This window comes from Convolutriloba macropyga, chromosome 2 (assembly GCF_964194025.1).
Source record: "Convolutriloba macropyga chromosome 2, txConMacr16.3, whole genome shotgun sequence".
Taxonomy (NCBI): domain Eukaryota; kingdom Metazoa; phylum Xenacoelomorpha; order Acoela; family Convolutidae; genus Convolutriloba; species Convolutriloba macropyga.
This window is the reverse complement of record NC_134469.1, coordinates 80,538,423-80,561,525: the sequence shown is the minus strand read 5'-3', so window position 1 is coordinate 80,561,525 and position 23,103 is coordinate 80,538,423. Positions and strand designations below refer to the sequence as shown.

General features: G+C 37.8%; 1 protein-coding gene across 3 annotated transcripts in view; it reads left to right on the top strand.

Annotated features, from left to right (window-relative positions):
- LOC142334775 (E3 ubiquitin-protein ligase UBR2-like) overlaps positions 1-23,103 on the top strand; it is a 122,301-nt gene that overhangs the window by 40,060 nt on the left and 59,138 nt on the right. For all 3 annotated transcript variants that reach the window (XM_075383062.1, XM_075383064.1, XM_075383065.1), the window contains exons 9-15: positions 8,683-8,782; positions 9,382-10,242; positions 11,271-11,466; positions 13,429-14,101; positions 14,841-15,266; positions 20,447-20,931; positions 21,215-21,267. In XM_075383062.1, coding sequence (XP_075239177.1) covers positions 8,683-8,782; positions 9,382-10,242; positions 11,271-11,466; positions 13,429-14,101; positions 14,841-15,266; positions 20,447-20,931; positions 21,215-21,267 — 2,794 coding nt within the window. The remainder of the gene's footprint in view (positions 1-8,682; positions 8,783-9,381; positions 10,243-11,270; positions 11,467-13,428; positions 14,102-14,840; positions 15,267-20,446; positions 20,932-21,214; positions 21,268-23,103) is intronic.

The window sequence follows — 23,103 nt, the reverse complement described above, 5'->3', positions numbered from 1 at the left end:
TGAATTAATATTGTTATTTTGTATGACCTGAGGTGTTCTGCCAGCAGATACTAGCTTTTTTAAAAGCTCGTTTTCCGGCGAAGTCAACTTCGAGTCGTTTTCGGAATTCTTCCGGCTGCTTTTTTGATTATATGCTCACATATTTTAATGATTTTGAAGTCAAACTGGAGAAATGACTTTGGTCACTCCGAAACAGGAAGTGCAGTGAAAAAGCAAGTGACTTTGTTGCGTAAAGTTTTTTTCCAATTTGAAAGTGGAGTGAGAAAACGGAAAATTGCTTTTCTCGATTGTGATTTTTTGGCCACATTTTGGATTTCGATAATTTGTTGAACTTTTTGATCGGATTTTTTTGAGTCCTCACCTGAGTTTTTTTCAAGTTTGCTTTTCTAAGTCGGACGTTTTTCACTTTCTTTCGCAATCCAGTTATTGTCCATTCTAGGGTTTGTCCATTTTGTGAAGTCAATGACAGTCCTTTAAATTGTGTCAGGGTTTGTCCTGCTATGTTTTTTAATTTCCTTTAGCTTTTGATCACGTTTTCTGTATGTTAAAAAGTCACGATTCTCACATTTAACTCGCGAATTACCACGTTCATTGTTTCAACAGAATGGATTTGAAATTCTATTACGCAATGTAGTGAATATGGCCTGTATCAAAGAGCAAAATCAAAATAAATGGGATAAACCGATAAAGCCCGGTAGTTAAGTCATTGTGCGTTAGGTTGTCAAATTTCATTAAAGCGATTGCTAGTTGAGTTTATTAATCTTTATAGCTTTTATTTTAGAAGCTGAATTTATGATTTTAGAAACTAACTGAAACTCCACAAAAAATTAGAGCATTTTTTGATTCATAGAATCGATTTCCGTTAATTTCTCTCTTCTTTTACTGTTTCAATTGCGTCAATTTGGTGGCCTTGTTTATTTCGTTTTCGCACATTAGCTAGCAATCATTGTTATTAATTGCTCTTGTAGAGAAGCCTATTTTGTAAACGTGTGTCTATGCAAAATTTTCGCTTGACCGTTTTGACTTTTCGAGTGACTTTTACGCCCTTGACTTTTTTGTGTTTTGCGTAATCTAAAATTCTCTCTCAATCACAATTACAAGCAGCTGGACTGAATTGGCGGAAATTTAATTTTAAAAGTCAAATGAAAATTGCGCCGAAACTGCCGCCATTTCACTTTAAATGTTAATACTGGTATATGTTTACCTCTAATGTGGTTATTTGAAGCCCACTCTTGAACTTCTGGGTCCCATTTAGGCTCCCCCTCCCTCTCACCGACTGAAGCAGGCTGCAATTGATTAGAGCTCCCACTAGTCGTTCGAGAGCAATTCTTCCGACGTTTAGTCGGTTATGTTAATTAAATGGAAAAGTCATTTTTAGAAGTTTTTGGAGTTTAACGGTTCCCTTGCAACCAACCCCCGGCTCTCCCACCTTACCTCTTCTCACAGCCCAAAAATTTGAGTATCTGATTTGGAAAACCTGATCAGTAATGTTGGAGCTCAGCTAGTCTCTTCGTAAGCGTTTCGCCAAAACTGAGGAGTGCAAAATGTGAACCACTTTTTCACCATTGCATTTTGAAAACCTGTTCGGTATTATTAGAGCTCTGTCAGCCATTTAGCTTACTTTTCGCGAAAACTGAGGAGGAGTGATTTTAATATACGTTTGTGTTAACCGAAACAGCACTGTATCTAGCTCCGATCCAATCAAATCAAAGCGCTTTTAAAATTGTTCCTAATTGCTCTCAAACCAAGTTTAGCAATTAATTAACTGCTGTCTGTCTTTTTATGCGATTTTTCGTCTGACCCGTTTGATTTTTTTGTCACCGAGATTGGGATAAACAGGTAGTGCCCAGTAAACATTGAAAGTTCTTGGAGCTTTTCAGCTCACTTGTCTCCAAGTATGCGATTCACAGAAACTGTTTTGGACACATTTACGTATAGGGTGAAGGGTGGTTCTTAGAGGTTGACGAACACCCACAACGTCCCTCAATTAACCCAACCCCCCCCCCCCCCCCCCCAATCTCAACCCCTGCACATTGTTCAAGCCGTAAGGTCCCCGTGCAGCCAAAGACCCCCTATCACTGTTGGCCCACCTCCTCCCCCATCTGTTGCTCGGTGCACCTCCCGCTGCGCTCACCTCCCGCCCCTCCAATTAAGCTAAAGCTAGCCTGACTAGCTACTGACAAAGCCAACCGCTCGTCGGTCGTTTGAGAGCAATTAAAAGTGATAAGTAAAATATTTCTAACTTTCAGTGTCAACCGAGGTTATGAATCAATGGCGACTATTTTTTGACAATATGCCGGGTATGATTGTTTAGTTGCTCTCGAACGGAGAGTTGCTGTGACGGTTACGATTATTTAGTTGCTCTCCAGCAATCAGTATAATCGTGTATGACTTTTTAATAACTGCCGTCAGCCTCTCATCGGCTATTATTTAGGCGCTCTTTTTTTAAAAAAAATTCGCGTTACTTTTTGGTCACGTTTTTCGTATTACATAAATCGCGACTTTCACCTTTGGCTCGTGACTTACCTCAGTCACTGTTTCAACGGAGTGGATGTTAAAATCTTCCATTCATTCATTTACGCAGTGTAGTGAATACGTTCAATGTCAAAAGAGCAAAATCAAAAATGGGATAAACCCATAAAGCCCGGTCAATTCGTCAGAGTGCATTAGGTTATCAAGCTTCATTAGAGCCATTTCTAGCTGAGAATAGTGTTAACCTTAACAGCTTTCAGTTTAAAACCTGAATAAAGTGTATTTTTAGAATCTAACTGAAACTGGACGCCAAATTAGAACACTATTTACACTTTAGAAAACTCTGTCTATTTTTTAAAACTTTTTTTCTGTTTTAACCTGTATGTACGTCAAGCGCGTCAAATTCGGCTATTTTTGGGCAGTTTGCTGGCTATATTATTTTTATGCAAAATTTTTGCTTGAGCGTTTTGCTTGATCGTTGTAACTAGGCTTTCCGTCTTCAAAAATGGGAGATTAGCCTACTTGTGCTTTATCTGGCTGTAACCGACGCCACGCCCTCTCTTGTCTTTTCGGAGCAATTAGTCCTACGGTAGTGGATCATGATATTTTTCTACAACTATGGAGTACAAATTTTGATGTCAAAATGCCGGCTTTTTGTTTTCAACAAGGAGAAACATATGACGGTTATTTGGACAAAACATGTTTTTTTGTTTTTAAGAAAATGGTATTTAAAATTGATATTTTGTGTTTTCTATATGCTAATTGTACGAACAAACCTTGATATTTTTGGCTACCAAAGTTGTGAGAATTCGTTCAAAACTGTCAATATGCTGAATGGGGGGTTACATATTAGGCGAACATTAAAAGAGCCCTTTAGGCGAAAGTTTTCTTTCAAAACTAGTTGAACATTGGGTGAAAAACGCGCGGGGCTTTTCAGAGCGTAATTACTTGTACACCCAGACTCGGAGTAACTACTTAAAAGTTAAAGAAACTTTGTTTTCAGACAATCCACTAATATTATTAATTTCTTTAACTGACAAAAATGAATGAAAACATTAAGTTTGAAATTTTTCCATCCAAAAGATGGCGGATTTAATTTGGTTCTTCACAACGGATTTCTGTATAAAGAAAAACAATTAATCAAAAACGGGTATTTACTTCGATGCGTAAATGATGGTTGCCCAAGTCGACTTGCAACAAATTTTGAAAAAAGCAAATTATACGAAATCCATCGGAACATTGCCACAACCCGGAGTTTGAATATATTGCCTACAAAAAATTTAGGCAACAATTTTTAGGCGCGATTAAAAATGATCCCTTAAAAAAGTTTATGAACGTTTTGACAAATTTAAAACTTCTAAGACATTTCTTCCAGTATTTCATACTATTCGAAGTGGCCTTCTTAAACGTAGGCGAAAACTTTTGCCCGCAGTACCAAAAATTTGGACGAAGTTTTTTTTCCGGAAATTATGCAAAACTTCAAAAATTTTCTTCAACAAGAACGAGGAATTTTTATATTTACATCTAAAAAATTCTTATATTACAAAGTTATTCTTTGCGATTGAACTTTTAAGACCGCACCAAAATTTTTTAATCAAATTCATACAGTTTTGCTGGTACTTCGGATAGGAAAATACCGGTTTTGTGGGCTTTATTTTCTAAAAAAATTGAACATTATTGCTTATTTATATGCACTATCAAGGAAAAATGTCAAAGAGCTTATTGAAAAGAATTTTTACCAAAAATGATTTTGAGTGATTATGAAACTGGATTTATGCCAGCAATTATGACTACGTTGATCATTATGGTTGTTATCTCACTAAATTTTGGGTATAAAGCTGTTATTCTACTTCAGCTTTATACCCAAAATTTCAAGTTCTTGGTTTAATTGTAGCTTACAAATACAGCAAACTTTTCAATGTTTTTCCGCAAAAATTTGATTGTTGCCTCCTGGAAACCTTATTACTTACTATAACTCTTTCAAGAACTCCAGTTCATGCCGCGGGGTTTTTGACAAGTCGCCTAGCTTCTAAAATGTTTCTTGATTACTTTGAACTTTTTCATTTAAAAATTGACGTAATGATGTGGAAATTATACGAAATCCATCGGAACATTGCCTCAACCCTGACTTTGAATATATTGCCTACGGAAAATTTAGGCAACAATTGTTTTGTGCGATTAAAAATGATCCCTATAAAAGTGCGAAATTTTTATGACAAACATTTTGACAAATTTAAAACTTCTAATGCATTTCTTCCAGTATTTCATACTATTCGAAGTGGCCTTCTTAAACATAGGCGAAGGTTTTTGCCCCCCAGTACCAAGAAATTAAAAATTTGGACGACGTTTTTTTCCGGAAATTATGCAAAACTTCAGATAATCGAGATTTTCAACAAGAACTAGGAATTGTTATATTTACAACTGAAAAATTCTTTTATTACCGAAGAGCCAAATTATTCTTTGCGATGGAACTTTTAAGACCGCCCCAAAATCTTTTAATCAATTTCATATAGTTTTGCTGTTCCTTCGGATAGGAAAATACCGGTTTTATGGGCTTTATTTTCTGACCAAGTCTGAACGTTATCGCTTATTTATATGCATTATCAAGCAAAAAAATGTCAAGAGTTTGTTGAACAGAATTTTCTTAACCAAACATGATTTCGAGTGATTTTGAAACTGGATTTATGCCAGCATTTATAGCTACGCTGATGATTATGGTTGTTATCTCAATTCTACTACAGCTTTATACCCAAAATTTCAAATTCTTGGTTTATTTGTAGCTTACAAATACAGCAAACTTTTCAAACTATTTTTACTCAAAAATTTGATTTTTGCCTCCTGGAAACGTTACTACTTCCTATAACTTTTTCAAGAACCCCGGTTTATGCCGCATGGTTTTTGACAAGTCGCCTAGCTTCTTAAATGTTTCTTGAGTACTTTAAAATTTTTTGATTTAAAAAAATGTAATGATGTGGAATTTCTACAATCTTTAAGAACCAAAAAGGTTGCGAAAGTTGGCAATCTTCTTGGAATCGAAAAATAGCGCAAAACTATCCTCCTATTCGAATATTTTTTCAGGAATTGAACCAAAAACAAGAAAAATTATACTATGAGCAAGGATTAATCAATTTATTAAAGTATTGGAACAGCGTTGGTGTTATTTGTCAAAACTTGGAATAAGTTTGCTAATTCTGTTTTCATATTACTGTTTCGCCTAGTGTCGACTTTTTGTTTGTTGAAAATTTTTGCCGAATTTCCGCGATTACGTACAACTAATACTATACCGACGTTTAAGAGTGCCGAAAGTGAAACAAGAAGTCTTTCTGTGAATTCAAGAGCATCTAAAGTAAGTTTTAAAAATTTCAGGGTACGCTATGCACATGTTCGGTTGTGATAGATTCATATCAAGTCCCGTGGGCCGGTGAGGCATGGCCATTGTCAGCAATTACTACTGTTTACTTAATGTTTGTCTTTCTGCACTTTTCTTATACTAATAAACAATAAGTTATATAAGAATGCCAAAATTGGTTCTCGATTTTGATTGGCCGATAATTTTTTGCGTCATCTCCGTAAAATTACATGATTGGTTAAGAAATTTATCAAGATAAATTTTGAATAAATTTCCGGTACTCTTATAATTGTCATAGTATTACTTCGACATAGTTGTACGTCACCAAATTCCGCAATTTAAATGTTCGCCTGATCGAGTTTACGCCTAATATCCTAAGCCCCATGCTGAATAAAGCTTTTTGTTGCGGAAATTTGTGGTTAAGTGTTTTACTTTTCTGTCGGGAGTTATTTCAATTGTATGGCTACCATATGTTGTTTTTGTATTTGCTTTCAAATAAAGCGGTTTTGTCTTTTGTTTTATTTTTCTGTGTTTGTTGGTTGCTCTCGAAAGAAGTTTGAAGCATTTATGATAAACTTGCGGGTTCTTAATTGCTCTCAAACCAAGTTTAGCAATTGTATAACTCCTGTCGGTCTTTTTTATGCGATTTTTCGCTTGACCGATTTTTCGTCTGACGCTTTTTGACTTTTCGTCCTCAAAAACAGGATAAACAGATAGCGCCAGTGGGCATTAAGTGCGCTTAGAGCCTTTCAGATCTGTTTCAGCTCAAACTGTTTTGGAGACTTATACTTGTGGTGTGAAGGGCTGTTCTTAGAGGATCAAGACACCCTCACTGTTGACCCCCCACTATTGCCCCCAGCGCCCCCACCACATTGTTGCGCCCCACTGATGCCTCCCCTCACTCCCCATCAGCCCCCCGGTGCACCACTCATCCCCCATCACCCGCCCCCGTGGTTACTGACGAACAACCGATCGCTAAAAACTCAATCGATCGCTATTTTTCACAATTTTTTTCAAGCTTTTTGAAAAAATTTGTAATTTTTGGAGTTCTTTTAGTCCTAGGTGTCAAATAACCTCCTCTAGAGTTACTGGATAGTTTCTAGTGGCAGTGGAATGGTTTCAACATTTTAACATCAAGAACTTTATCATTTTTTGACAAAACGTGAAATATTTTTCAATTTTTTTGACATTTATATTTGTTATTCACGTTTTTCCAGACTCAGGGGCAAGGAAACGTCCTTAAGGATCTACTGATAAATTACTGAAAAAAAATTATTTGCCATGGAATAGCTTGCAATTTTTTAATATGGCAAATTTTAGCGATTTTTTTAAATAAAACTTGCCTTTTTTCAAGTTTTTTGAAAATGTTTGTCGGTTTTTAGATTTCTCCAGCCTCAAGAGCCGAGGAAACTCGTTTAGGGTTTGAAAATAGGTTACTAAAAGTATGTTTTCTAAAAGTAATAGAATGTTTTTCAAGATTTCAACGTCACGAATTTTAGCATTTTGTTGACAAAATTTGCAATGTTTTTCAATTTTGATATTTAGTCATTGTTCAGGTTTTTGAGCCTCAGCGGTCAGAAAACCTCGGTTAGGGTTTGATAACAAGTTACTGGTACGTTTATCTTGGCCATGGAATAATTTTAAACTTTTTAATATCACAAATTTTAACAAAAATTTAGTTCTTTCAAGTCTTTTCAACTTTTCTTGTCCTTTTTTAGGTTTCTCCAGCATCAAGAGGCACATATTCTCTAGCGTTATATTACCGAATAGCTTCTAGATTTAATAGAATGTTTTTCAAGATTTTAATATGAGGAATTTTTCAAAATATTTGCTTTTTTTTAAGTTCTTTGAATCTTGAATTTTTATCATTTTTTTCCGGCACAAGGGTCCTAGTGACCTCCTCCAAGTTTTAATGATAAGCTATCGCAAATTTTCTAAAATTAATGAAGTGATTATCTATATTTTAATGACTCCAGATTTAGCAATTTTTGTGATAAAATTTAATTTTTTTTCAAATTTAAAAATTTGTATCATGTTCCAAGTGTATGAATCTTTATGAGCGAGTGAAACTGTTTAAAGCTTAAAATAGGGATACTGTATAATCTCTTAAGACGGTGAAATTGTTTTGAACGTTTTAATATCTTGAATTTTTGCAAGATTTTGTTAAGGTTTGCGATTGTTTTCAAAATTTTTGAATATTTTTTCCTTTTCTTGGTTTAACGATCATTACTTGCCAAAAAGCTTTTCAAGTCTTGCAGACGAGTTACTTGAAATTACTCCAGAGACAGAAATTAGTTTTGAACATTTTCACTCTGAAATCTGGAAGCTTTTCTTTTAAATTTTGCAATTTTTTGCAATTTTTTAAAATATCAGATTATTTGATTTATTTACTAACAAGGCTAGAAAAACTAAAAGTTGCGGAGTCGAATCAAGCTAAGACTAGCCTCACTAAACTGTGTCTAGCTTCTGACAAAGCCAACCACTCGCCGGTCGTTTGAGAGCAATTCGACCGACGTTAGTCGGTTACTTTTTTTTGTTATTGTAAAAATGTAAGCCTCTCAGTAGCTCCCTTAAAGCTTTAGTAAACTACGTGTACGGTACAGCGAAGCTACTGGGGAACGTTTGAGGAGTCGGATGTTATTGACCACCACCCTCCTTTTATTGTTTCTCCAGTTTTTCTCACTTTGAAGTTAGATGTGAGCTGAAGTATCTAACTACTAACGAAGCCAGCCGCTTGTGAGTTCTTTGAGAGCAATTCGTCCGACGTTAGTCGGTTATGTTTTGTATAGTTTCAGCCAGCGTTGGACTTATAAGTTGGTAGGTTTTAACAATGGCTAGCTTAAATTCATTTTGTTTGTTAGATATTTACTCCAGTTTGGACCCGACACATGGGATGAAGAGCAAAGAAACGTGTTTCTGAGTGCATTCACGCTCTTGGCCGAGTTCCTCAGTGCCATGGAAGTTAGTCTAATCTCGATTCCTCCTCTTATAATTTTAAGTGGCAAATATCAGATCGGATTTTTTGGGATCTATTCTGTTTTGCCACCCCCCGCACTTTTGTGAGCGTATATTTTTTACGCCTACCCCCCAGGAGCACGTGCTATTTTCTTACGTAGTAACGTGCTATATAACAACGTAAAATTTGTAACGGGGGGGGGGGGCGTGCGTAAAAAAACATGGGGGGGGGCAAAACAGAATATATCCGTTTTTCGTTTTCCGTGCTCAGATTTTAAAAGCCTGTGTATGCAAACAAATGAGCATTTTTACATTGATAATTGACTGCGTAGATTTCGAAAATGTGGGACCAGCCATTATAAATGATATACGGGGGGGGGGGGGGTGGGGGTGGGGTGGGGTGGGGTGATTTAGTAGTTTTATAGTTTCAATGCTATTGAATTTTGTACTGCGTTAGGAAAATAAGATGCCAGCAGGGATGGATAAATTGTTTTGTCGGGCTTAATTTGCAATGCCCATCTCTTTTCCTGAAGTAGCTCCGATCTAAGCCCTCACCTCATGTTATTTGTCAGCTATTTGTGTGAAGTTAGCCGAGTATGTTTTAGAACTTGGTGTCAGTAAAGAGAGAGGTGAAACATCACATCGAAGTGGAGCCAGAATGGGAACCTGCGATGCGATTGCAAATAACCCTGGATCGAATTCTCTCTCGAATCACACAGATTGCCTCAACTGATGCCATACTTCTGGAACGATCCATAGCCACTGTAGCTGCAATCATGGCCAGAGAAAGGTCCTCCAAAGTGCTGTTGGAAGAGAAGGTCCTTTTTGGTATCCAGACCAACTGTATTGTGAATCCAGTAGAATCCCATTCTATCTCAATACACCTTCAGTTAAATCGTATGCTGGCGGCACTCGCTTCGAACGCCTGTCACGTTTTTCCAAAGGTCTGTTTTGATTGGTCCACGAAGCTTCGAAATCTCCTTGGGAGTGTTACGACTACAAGATTGATGGAACCGTGTCTACGCGTGGTTGTCCTGGCAGCGCAAGTTCTTTACGCCAATATGTGGAAACGAAACGGGTTTTCATTGCTAAATCAAGTCCATTTGTATCACAGAGTGTCCGGCCGAGTTCACATGTACAATCAAGACATAGCGATGCTTCAATTATGTGCATGCATGTGTTCTTCGATGAACGATTTCCTTATAAATGTGTTGAACAAGTTCCACTCAAAACTGCTGGACTGGTTTGAAACCAGACAAGAAGCGCGAAAATCTCTAGAAGACTCTTCTAAGACGTATTTGACTCTCATCGAAGAGTTTCTCTATCTCATAATCGTAATTTTGTCTGAGAGACATCTGGTGCTGGCTCAGAGTAGTGACTTGAATGCTAACATCCAATACGAGCTTCTCCATTTGCTATTGCTTGGAATCTGCTCTCATTCAGAAATTGTCAAGAAAGTCACATTGGTAAGTGATATATTTGTTTATGAAACATAGTTTACCTCTCCGCCGACACGTTTTATAAATTGCTCTCGAACAAAGTTTGAGGAAATTATTTTAAACATGTATTTTTTATGCAAAATTTTTGCTTGACTGTTTTTGCGCTTTTGTTCTAGAACATTCTTCTCAAGTGCCTTTTTCACGCTTCAATTCTTCATTTTTGAGTGATCTTAATTGCTATCATTGTTTGTTGCTAATATAAAACGATTGCTCCTATTAAAAATTTCCTAAGCTACACCCTCTCTAAAGTCAATTACCCACGCCTGTCGTTCGAGAGCATTCAACCGACGTTAGTGCTTCTTCGCCGCTTCGTAAAAATTATACAGCAATGACTTTTATTTGATTCTCCCTTTTATTCGTACGGTCAGTCAAACTTGGCTAGAAAGATGACACCTTGAGGAAGAAGAAGGAACAAATGAATGGGTTTTAAGAGATGCCCAAGTTCATGAGCTTGAGAGCAGTTGGTGTAATTAATTGCTCTCAAACGAAGTTTGTAGCAATTATATTAGTCCTGTTGGTCTTTCTTTTTTATGCGATTTTTCGCTTGACCGATTTTTCGTCTGACGCTTTTGACTTTTCGTCCTCAAAAACGGGATAAACAGGTAGCGCCCAGCGGGCATTAAGTGCTCTTAGAGCCTTTCAGCTCTGTTTCACAGCTCAAACTTTTTGGAGACTCTCAAACGACCGCTCACCGGTCGTTTGAGAGCAATTCGCCCGACGTTAGTCGGTTATGTTTAATTTTGTGATACATACGTGAAAGTTAGATCCTATTTCGAATATTGTACTGGGTCCATTTTGCAACAGTTCCACCTGGTTAAAGCTTCTCAACGGCTCAATTTTTTTATTGTTACAAAGTTGTGAAGAAATCGGTTGGCAGAAACGACTGAATAAAAAGTAGGATAAGCTGCAATTTTGAAGGTTAAAAATCTGGTCCGAATTTCCTGGGCGTTGCCTCTTGTGGGCAACAAAATGTGAGGTATTGAACTGATTTTTAGACAGAAGAGATTCAAGAGATTGATGAGAATCTGCATGTGATTGCCAGCTTCAGTGTCCAGAAGAAGAAATTTGAGCCGAAAGAGGAAGCTGTGGCTGGTATGTTTAACCCTATGTGCTACCATCTGTCGAAGGCCGAGCTCGCCACCATCGAGGAAAAGATGCTCAAGGAAAGAAAGGATGCAAAGCTACCTGAATGTATGTAATACCTCTTCTTGGTTCGACCCTTACCGTTAGCTGCGAGCGAAGCTTGTTGAATTGTAATATAGACAATGTATAGTATTGTTCTACCCGGAGTTATGTGGTAGAAATATGATTCGACGATTTATTTTCTGGGGGGGGGGGGGGGGAGGTGGTGAAGGTTGGGGTGAAAAAGAATGGTCCAGATCGCCGGAGGGTGAAAAAGAATGGTCCAGACCGCCTGGATGCACGGTCTGGACCATTCTTTTTGTGCCTGATATTTGACAGTAATTTTTATGCAGGCTGATGAGAATTTGTTGAGGTTCTACAGTTGCATCCCGAGAAGTGGATGTCTCCAAAAAATAATTTTGGTTTTTCTCGGTGTGAACTGTTTTTTGTTCTTCTTACCGACAGACTACGGCCCCATTATTGATTTTGACCTTTATAATGCTTTGTATTAATAGAAACGGCTAGTTATCAGGCTATTCAAACCATTATCAGTACAGAAACACGCATGAGTTTGTTCACGAAAACCACGTATCTATTCTGTCCCCCCCCCCCCCCACGAGCTCAGTCGGCGTATAATAGTTGTAACAAACCTATACACCTGAGGCCACTTTTTGGCGCATTTTAACCAAACATGTTCGATCATGCACGTGGATGTAATGTTCTTGGCAATTCTTCCCTGTATGTTAGGGTTGTTGCCTGAATATGTAAAAGACTTACCTCAACTCCTTTTTGAAATACAGGTGCCTTCTTTTTTATGGGTTATTTAATCAAACTCCGCGGCTCGACGGTGATCATGTCTCTTGACCGTTATTTATCGACTCGCCGGAGATGAAAACTATATTTTTTTTATTGAAGGACAGCTTGGAACTATTATGTTCTTATTACTTGTGAGAGAATTAAAAAAAATGAATTAATAAAGCAATGATAATAACAAACAATAAATTATTAATAACAAACACCTAAAGAATTAAAGACAACATTCTGTTTTAAGTCACCGCAATGTTTTATAAATGGACTTGTTTAGAAGTGCTACGCCATCAGCATCTTCTGCATACATCTGTTTGTGTTGTCTTGATGTCTAAATTATTGCAGCAAAAGCAGGAATAGAAGAAAGTCATTGCAATCTCCTATTAGAGCTGTTATGGTCGCAAGAAGCTCCTGCGCGGAGCAGTCGAAGTTTATTTTACCTCCTCGTCATTATTACGTGAGACACCAACCGGGGTGGAGTTGGGCAGCTATCCCCTATTAGAGCTGTTATTGTGACAATAAGCTCCTGCGCGTAGCAGTCGCAGGTTGTTGTTACTTCTTGAGACAATAACAGCTCTAATAGGGGATAGCTGCCCTACTCCACCTCAGTTGGTGTCACAAGAAATATTGACGAGGAGACAAAACAACATGCAAACTGCTCCGCGCAAGAGCTTCTTGCAACAATAACGGCTCTAATAGATTACAATTACTTCTTTTTCTATTCCGGCTTTTGCTGTAATATTTAGATGTGAAGACAATACATAGATGCATGCAGAAGATGCAGATGGAGTAGCAGTTTTAAACAGGTCCATTTATAAAACCTTAACCGTCAATAGACATGATAACCGTCGAGCTGCGGAGTTTGAGTAAATAACCCATAAAAAATAATGTACCTCTCTATTTCAAAAAGGAGATGATTTTTTTTTACATATTCGGGCAACAATCCTAACATAAAGGAAATAATTGCCAAGAACTTTTCATTCCCGGGCATGATCGAACTTGTTTGGGTAAAATGTGTCAAAAAGTGGCCTCAGGTGTATAAGTTTGTTACTACTTATAACTTTTATGCCCCCAGGTGCACGTGCCATTTTTTGCTCAGTAGCGTGCTATATAACGAAACATAAATTAATTGCGGATAAGAAACACTGGGGGAGGGGGAACGAAACATAATCAGTTAAGAACTTAACAATACTGTGTATTGAACCCGATGTGAACTGACTTTAGATATATCTCCACCAACACTGCAGCCGATGAAACCAGAACTGAGAGGCATATTGTGCATATTCGATAGTGATGTTTTCTTCTTTATCCTTCACTCTCTACTCAGACAGGCTCTTCTCATGTCCGATCGTTTCTACTCTGAGAACATCGTGCATTATTCTGTTTACTTAATCGCCATGGGCCTTAATGAAGAAGCTGACCAAATCAAGAGAGACTTCGATCCTAATGACAAAGGGCCACAACTTGATTTTGCCCAAAAATGCTTCGGATTTACCGGTTCGTCTGGTCGAGATCAACCGAACTCGGCGGGGGATAATATTGGGTTTTATCTGCAAGAGTTGTTGAAAACTGACGGCCGGGTTGACAACTACAAACCTCTAATTCAACATGTAATCGAGAAACAACGGGCTGTTTGTGCTATGCGGGCCAAAATGAATGAAAGCGAGGCCACTGTTTCGCCCATGGATTGTGATCAACCCTTGTCGACAGTAAGTGCTAACAGCTCAGGGGTGGAGAACAGTGCAGAGAAGAACAGAAAACGACAGCGGGAATTGGCGAGAAAGACACGGGAGTTAGCCATGGCTCAGATGAAAAGTGCTCAAGTTGCCTTCAAGATGATGCATTCAGAACAGCTGGACGAGATAGCGACTGCAGATCCGAAAGAACAACTAGAAGAGTAAGATTTCAAGGAACTGTTCCTCCTCCTCTTAACTCCCCCCCCCATCTCACCACAACCACCCGAATTTTGCTAACATTATGATAGGGTTTTTGTTCAGTTGCTTTCGTCTGATCTGTTCTGTTTGGCACCCACAGCTTAGTGGGCATAAATCTTTTTACGCCCCAGGCGCACGTACGATATTTTACATGGTAACGTGCTATATAACAACACATAAACTGTAATTCGGGGCATAAAAAAGGGGGGCAGAATAGATCGCTTCTGCCAAGCCAGGCGTCTGTAGTAGCTCAACTTTTTTCAAAAATGGCGAAAGTGCTGTAAATCATTATCGCAGGAAAAACAGATTCAGTAAACATTTCCTCCATTTTTAGATGCACGTTTTCTTCAGCTTGAAATTGATGATAAAAAGGTTACTAAACAAAAAGCACCACAACATTGAGTTTGTTCCTTCATATGATTAGGTCGAATTATATGACGTATTTTGAAAAATTCCCTTGCAAACTTTAAAGTGATAGGTCTCTGCATTGCCGGCTTCTATTGAAATATTTTCCAGTACGCAGTGCCAGATTTCGAAACTTGTAAAGATCTTGTTTTAAGCAACGTCATGAGATTCTGCTGAAGTCACTTCGAAATTCTGTTATACATCCTGAACCGCTACGAGGTATTCGGTGAATGCCGAATTTGCTCACTGACTTGGTCGTAGTCGCTTATCGTAACTTAATATGAAATTGCAATACAGGTACAAATCTAACACTTCCATCGTTCTCCTCGGAAGCGGTTGCAGTGAACTCAGTCTGCCCAAGCCAATGACAGAAGCATGTTTGGTGTGTAAATCCGAGGAGTTGCAAGAGGATCCATCGCCCAGATCTCCATCAACATCCGGAACTCACGACTCTCCGAACAACTTATTATCAAAGAAGCTTCGTGATGACAAATCTACCGTAGATTCATCATCTACAGCAGAGGAATCAACGGATAACTTTATGGCTCAAATTGTATTCATACAGAAGACTACAATATTCTCACAGTCCAATGATCCCTCCATCAAGTTGCCAACTGGCGATGAGTTGGATAAGTATGACCCTGTGCCACATATGGCTACATGTCCCTGGGGGTCTCTGGTCAGCTCATGTGGACACCATTTGCATATTGGATGTTGGCAGAAGTGAGCAATTGTATCATAAATGTACTACTATTCAGTAATTTTTGTCGAACAATTTGCATTAAATTTTTTGCCGTTGTTTTGTTCTGAGGGCGTAATCTGCAACGTTTATGACGCATTTTTGAAGTAAATTTTTTGATACATAAATGAAATATTACGCTGAAATTATGAAAATTGTAAACTTCATTTCGATATCGCGAGAAATATCTATTGGCGCCTTGGCAAGCATTTATTCACCTTGATAAAGTATTTCTAAAATTTTGCTGCTTGTTCAACATTACCGAAGTTTGACCAGTTCTCAAAAAAATTCAGTACTCTGGTTGGCATTTTTTTCAGAAAGTGTCTGAGTACTCTCGCTTAAAATTTGTAGCAATCGTATCAGTCCTGGTGCGATTTCCTGTGGTAGTTTTTATGCGATTTTTTTGCGTGAACTATTTTGTCCTCAAAAACGGGATAAACAGGTAGCACCTGCAGAGCATTAAGTCGGTTATATTTAACTTTTCGTCTTCTAAGCGCAGCAATTCATCGGAACTGCTGAGAACACATAAAACCATGTTGTAAAAGCGCAGTTTTAGTAGAGGGCAATCTCTTTCCATCCCTAACTCCGCAAACTTAACCACTCCCCCACAAGTCACCTCCTAATGATTACTGCTAGCCTTCCTAAGCCCAAGATTTATGCTACCCAAGTATGTCGTTGGAGGACAATCGCCGCACGTTAGTGCATCATGTTTAATCAGAATTCTGGAATCATAAACCTCACGGTTGATCTAAAATTTCTGCTGATGAGTTTCTAAACAATGTTTTGTCATAGTTTTTGATTATGTGTAGTTTGTTGCTCGTGAACAAAGTGTTAAGCAATAATTGAAAACTAATAATTGACAAATAAAATTTGTCTTCTTCATTCCGTCGATTTCACTGCTCTCGAGTGAATTTTTTAAACAACTGATACAATTAATAGTCACCGTCAGCCTCTCAAACGGCTATTATTTAGGAGCTCTCCGTTTTTACAACTCAAAGAATTTGAGTTGTATTGGGGCGCTGTATTCTTAAGATCTGTTCACACATTTTCATGCTTTTTGAAGTCAAATTGGAGTAGTGATTTTGGTCGCGCCGAAACAGGAAGTGGAATTTTCACTTCGATGTTTACTGTTTTTTTTCGATTTTTGGGATCGGATTTTTTTCTAAATGGTTTTCCCAATTCATCCGTAGTTCATTCTAGGCATAGTTTTTTTGAACCATATTTTTCTTTTGCTTTATCTTTCGATCACGTTTTTCGTTTTACATAAGTCACAACTTTCACGTTTGACTGCTGACTTACCTCACTCACTGTTTTAGCTGAATCGTTTTTAAATCCATTCACTCAATGAATCACGCAAGATAGTGTATACAGTCAAGGTCAAAAGAGCAAAATCAAAAGAGACGGTGTAAACCGATAAAGCGGGGTCATTAAGTCATTGAAAATTAGATTATCAAAGTTCATTAGTGTTTGCTAGCTGACATTGGTATTCAGCTTGTTATTTTCCAGTTTAGAAGCTGAATTAAGTATTGTTTCAGAATCCGACCGAAACTGCACGCGGAATTAGAACACTTTTTGACACTGAAAAAAATAGAAATTTTCAAATTATCTGTTTTTTTCTTTTTCTGTTCCGATCCCGATGTGCATCAAGCGCGTCAACGGCGGCTATTTTTCGGCAACTTGCGAGCTATGTTTCAGAGCTGCCGAAAAAAAGCTTACAATCCACTAAGAGGAGTAATTAATATTCCACGAATTTGTCATCTTGGAGATCACGGGTTCAAACACTTGTATGGTCGGAAAGTTTTAACCATAAAAATTCTCTAGCCTACACTACCACTGAATTAAGTTTGTAAAATTGTTTGTACAATTCTTCTGCGTTAGATTTTATGCGTGAGTTTTTTTAAGATTTTGATTTGTGTTTAATAGCCGCACAGCGATGGCTGGGGCTATTATTGGCCTTCTCTTGGTTTTTTACAATTCAAAGAATTTGAATTGCATTGGGGCGCTGTCTTTTTTTAAAATCTGTTCACACATTTTTATGATTTTTGAAGTGAAATTGGACTAGTGATTTTGGTCACGCCGAAACAGGAAATGGAGCGAAAAAGCGAGTGGTTTTGCGGCCTTAATTTTTTTTGCTCTAATTTTAAAGTAGAGTGAGAAAACGGTGTTTGAACAAAAGTTCGCTTTCTCGCTAGTGGTTTTTTGTTCACATGCGGAAATTTCACTTTACCGTTTTTTTTTTTCGATTTTTGGTTCGGATTTTTTTTCAATGCTTTTCCCTATCTATTCATAGTTCATTCTAGGCCAAGTTTTTTGTTAGAATCAATTTTACATTTCTCGCTAGTGTTTTTTTGTTCTCGCTAGCGGCATTTTTACATTGATTTTCTGTTGTTTATCTGATTTTTTGAGAAATGGTTTTCCCAATTCATTCATAGTCCGTTCTATGTCTAGTTTTTTGTTTAGTCATCGAAAATTCTTTGAATTGTACGTCAGGATTTGTCCTTCTATGTTTGTTATTTCGTCAACATTTATCTTACGACCATCATGTCACAACCACTTCAAATCTGCTTTTTGTTCATTCGTTCATGCAATTTCAACTGAAGTGCGTGCGTGACTGTCATTTATTGCTCTTAGTGGAGCGAGTTTTTTTGTTCATGCGCGTGATTAAATTTTTGGTCACACTTGACTTACATCACTCACAAAAATGACTTCCTCACTTTGAAATTGACTTTTATGTACTCTAATTCAAAGAGATAAGGTCAAATGGGTGTGTGTCACTCTAATTGAAGGTTATTAGATAGCAGCTAAAAGAGGCAGCAATATCATACAGATTCTGAATCAAAATATAGCCTCTCAGCCTTCAGTGAAGAGACTAAATTTTTTGGTCTGTCTTTTTTCTGTTTTTTTTTAGACTGCAGATCTACGAAGCTATTGCGGCTATTTTCTGGCAATCTGCCAGCTATGTTTTTGTAGTCTATTGAGCTGTCTATCTTTTTGGTTATTACGGATTGACCAAAAACAGTACTAGAGATACTGGATCGCATAAATGGGACGTTGTGATTTGTCGAGATTTTTTGAGGAAATATTTTTTTGATATTGTTGTTCTATTTCTCCTTATTAAGTTTTTCTTCACTTTTTCTCATTTTTGTTTGTATCTTGATTTCTAATATAGAGGTGGCGCTAATTCAATACAAATAGTGTCACGCGGTCTGTTCAAAGTAATTCATCCAATTCAGGAATCTTTTGGCTTTTTAATTCTTTGTCGCTATCAATCCTAGGTGTGACCGTTCGATCAGGCTCCAAGATGTGAAATAGCGCACTGTTTCTTTAACTTATACCTTGACGTATTTGCTACTGTCTTTGGTATGAGTTTTGGTAGATGTCACCTAAACTGGGCAATTTTATAGCTCTGTACCTGTTAAACTTTAGCGATTGGTTTTGATTCAAAACTAAGGATTGAATTTGAAGTCTTAGTTTCGAATTTTTGGTAGCAGAATTGTCTGTGGTCTGGATAACCTTCTTTAATTAGGACTGTTGATTTCGCAGAAATTGCCTGACATTGTGAGAGCAATGTTTTCTGTCCAAGGTCCATGAAATTAATCGTAAGTTTTTGCACTGTTGATGTTTAATGGCTCTCAAACAAAGTTTGTAGCTATCGTGTTAGTCGTTGGTTCTTCTTAATGCGATTTTCTGCTTGTTCTTTTTTTCGGTGGATGCTTCCCAGTTTCGACTTCAAAAACGAAAAAAAAGGTTATCCCAATAGGCATTGAGTCAATGAGAGCACACATTCATGTGAGTAAAAGACAGCTTTGGGCGGCTCGGACTCTATCATTCCACTGCCTCTCTATCTCGGGTACCTCCCACTTCTCTAGATACCCCCAAGGCACCCCCACTAAGCCCAAACTCGCTACTACCGAAGCCAACTGCACACTGGTCGGTTGAGAGCAATTTGTCCAACGTTAGTCGGTTATGTTTAATTGCACTCGAGGCGATTTGCACTTGAGGCGATTATTGTAAACCTGTCTTTTTTATCGAAAATTTTTGCGTTACCATTTTTGCGCTTTTGTTCTAGAACATTCTTTGACTTCTGGCTTGTCTTCATTTTTGAGTGATGTGATTTTCTGTTATTCGAATATAAAGTTTGTTGCTAAAGTAAAGGCGATTCTATGATAGAAAATCCCAAGGGCCTGATGGTCGTGTGGTTACTGCTTTCGAGAAATGTGGAGGTTGGGGGTTCGAATCGCTCCCGAATCGGACATGCACATATAAAAGAGAATTTATCTAAGCTACAGCCCCTGAATTAAATTGTGCCGCCTGTCCTTCGAGAGCAATTGGTCCGACGTTAGTCGGTTTATGTCTGTGTTTATAATAGCTATGAATTGAAATTTGATGCAATTATACTAGTCCTGTCGTTTTTAATGCATTTTTGTCGCTCGATTGATATTTCCGTCTGACGCTTTTGACTTTTCGTTCACAAAAACGGGATTAACAGGTAAAGCCCAGAGGGAGTTTACTGGCTGACCAGCTCTCATAGAGTCTTACGCCTAGTCTCTAAGTTTTGTGGAGACAATTTCATAGCGTGAAGGGCGGTTCTTTTACCCCGCTCAGTCACCTCACCCCACCCAACCCTCACACTTCCACCGTCTACACTCTGCACCGTTTATTTGATCCCCCTTTCATCGAGCCCTCCCACCAACCGTACCTGCCCCCATCGCTTGACCCCCATCCTCTAATGCTAGCATACCTAAACCCAAGTCAGCTGGTTACTAACGAAACCAACCGCTCGCCGGTCATTTGAGAGCAATTAGTCTGTCATGTTCAGATGTCTCACTATATTGAGAGACGTATTGCTTAATAAAAATTATCGTTTTCTCTTACTGTTTTCTGGTACTTTTTATGTCTTACAACTTCTTTTTGACTTCATCAAGTGAAAAATTTAATTTGCAAATTTCCTTACAAAAGTAAAGATTCCAACCTTTAAGATGCGTTCTTTCTGGCGTTAAAACTAATACAGTTTCAACTGAGTTTTGTTGCTTGTCCACATGTTAATGCTGTAGGTCTAATTTGTAATGCTAATCCTAATTTGGTATAGTGTTCAAGACATGCAAAGTTTAATTTACACCGCCGATCTAAACAGAGGATTGTCGTCCAACGTTTTAATTTTTAGGTATTTCAATAATCTGGTTGCAGAGGAGCAAAGTCGGCAAGGCATCCGTCGCCTGGCAGGTGGCAAAGCTATTGGCTACATCCTAGAGAAGGGTGAGTTCCTCTGCCCCATGTGCGGGGCACTGGGCAATGCTTTAGTACCAACAGTGCAGCCCAACATCTTCGAGCCTTATACTCGAATATCTTCAGTTCATTCTGAACAACCAACTTCACCCAATGACGTACAATATTACTTCAATTTATTGCATGAGTTTTCAAATTACGGAGGAACGCGAAGCGATACAATGAGTGATACGAGTCTGTTTGAGAAAATGGTTGGCAGAGGAATACAGAAAGCGCCCCCATTTCCCCAAAACGTGGCTAAAATTCTGGAGAACTGTGCCGAACAAGTTTACATCAAAGGCCTTGAGGTTAATCCGGACTCTAATAATCCGAGGATCCCGGTGGTCTTGTGGAATTCAATTGCAACTACAGTGCTTGTTCAGGGTAGGTATTCACTGGCTTAGGTATTCATCGATCGGATTGCATAATTCAACGTATTATTAGTTCTCTATTGAAAATCTATTAGAAATATTGCGCAACTGGTAAAGTGACGTCTAAGCTGAAATTTTGCATTTAAAATAGCATTATTGTATGTGAAATTTAGAATTGTTGGGTAATTTTTCAGATTAGATTTTTTGGCACAGAAAAGGTTGATGCGAACGATTTGTTCCAAAGTATTTGATTGTCGGTTGGGACATTTTTGATAAGTTCATTTTTCTTATTTCAGAATACTGCTGTAGATTCTCTCAAAAGCCCTTGTTCGCACAGTCTATGAAGCAGGTACGTAGCTTTTAATTTTCGACTATATCACAACTTTTCATTATGTACGACTAATTGAGCGAAAAATAGAGAAATAGAGCTATCGGAATTTTGTTTGATCTAAACCAAGGGAATATCAATCATGGTGTGTCTACTTTCCCTAGATCGAGACAGTGTTCAACTGCTCTCGAACGAAGTTTGAAGCAATTATTGTAAACGTGCTTGCTTTTTTATGCAAATTTTTTGCGTGACTCGTTATGTTTTATAAATCTTTTAATCACAACGTCGGGCAGTAGGGACAATGGCGGCGATTGTCGAACCCCCATTTAACGGGGTTTTTCCTCCCATAGAATATAATCTGGGCTACATCCCCCTCTGAATTAAATTGCCCCGCCTGTCGTTTTAGAGCAATTTGCCCGGCGTTAGTCGGTTGTTTTGGTCCGTTGACTGCTGTTTTAGAACATTAGACTTTAACATTAGCAGCTGATTTTCTAGTATGTAGTTATTAATAGCCGCCGTCAGCCTCTCAAATGGCTATTTTTTAGGCTTTCTCCTTTTTTACAGTTCAAAGAATTGGGGCTCTGTATTGGAGCTCTTTTTTTAAGATCTGTTCACACATTTTGATGATTTTTGAAGTCTACTTGGAGTAGTGATTTTGGTCACGCCGAAACATGAAGTGGTGCGAAAAAGCGAGTGGTTTTGCGGCGTGAAATTTTTCGCTCTAATTTTAAAGTTGTTCACATGCGGCAATTTCACTTTGATTTTTACTGTTTTTTCAATTTTTTGGATCGAATTTTTTGTAAATGTTTTTCCTATCCATTTATATTCATTCTATGACTAAGTTTTTTTAAACCAAACTTATTTTATTCGAAAATGGTTTTTTGTTCACATGGGGCATTTTGACATTGATTTACAGCTTTTGATCCGTTTTTTGGAATTGGTCTTCCCAATTCACTCATAGTCCGATCTAGGTCTTGTTTTTGTTTAGTCAATGAAAATTCTTTGAATTGTACGTCAGGACTTGTCCTGCTGTTTTTTTAAATTCGCTTTACCTTTTGATCACGTTTTTCGTTTTAAATAAATCAGGATTTTCACGTTTGACTTCTGGCTTACTTTTCACACACTGTTTCAACTGAATGAATTGTAAATTCTTTCAGGCTTTGAATTACGCAATATAGTGAATACGGTCAATGTCAAAAGAACAAAATCAAAAGAGCAAAATCAAAAGAAACGGGATAGTTCGATAAAGTAATAGTGCATTAGGTTATCAAAGTTTATTAGAGCGATTGCTAGCTGATATTAGTATCAAGATTAATACCCTTCAGTTTAGAAGCTTAAGTAAGTATAAGTTTAGATTCTAACTGAAACTGCACATTGAATTGGAACAATTTGAGTTTTTTTGAAAAAAAAGTCCAATTCTGTCTCTTCTTTTTTGTTTTTCTGTTTTAATCCCGATGTGCGTCTAGCGCGTCAACGGCTGCTATTTTCCAGCAATCTGCCTACAATGTTTAGGAATTGATGGTTGAATTAAAGGTCAAAAGGTAATTTTGATACGTTTTTACTCCAAAACAGTCCCTTGTTCCTCTTCGAACTGCAGAAAACCCCACCACATACCCCAGGCCTACACACACCCTTGAGTTATAAGCTATGTCTGCATCTTTAGTACTTTCCTTTCTCTATTTTTGTTGGGCAATTAATTTTTTGTCGTTTCTTTTGTTTGATTTTCTTTTTTTAGAGAATATTTTGTATGATTTCTTGATTCGTTTCCAGGGTTCGACCGGCTATATCTTTCTAACAGTAGGCTGGGTTTTCAATATATAGTAATTAAGAAACTGCTGACCTTACTGCTTAGATCGT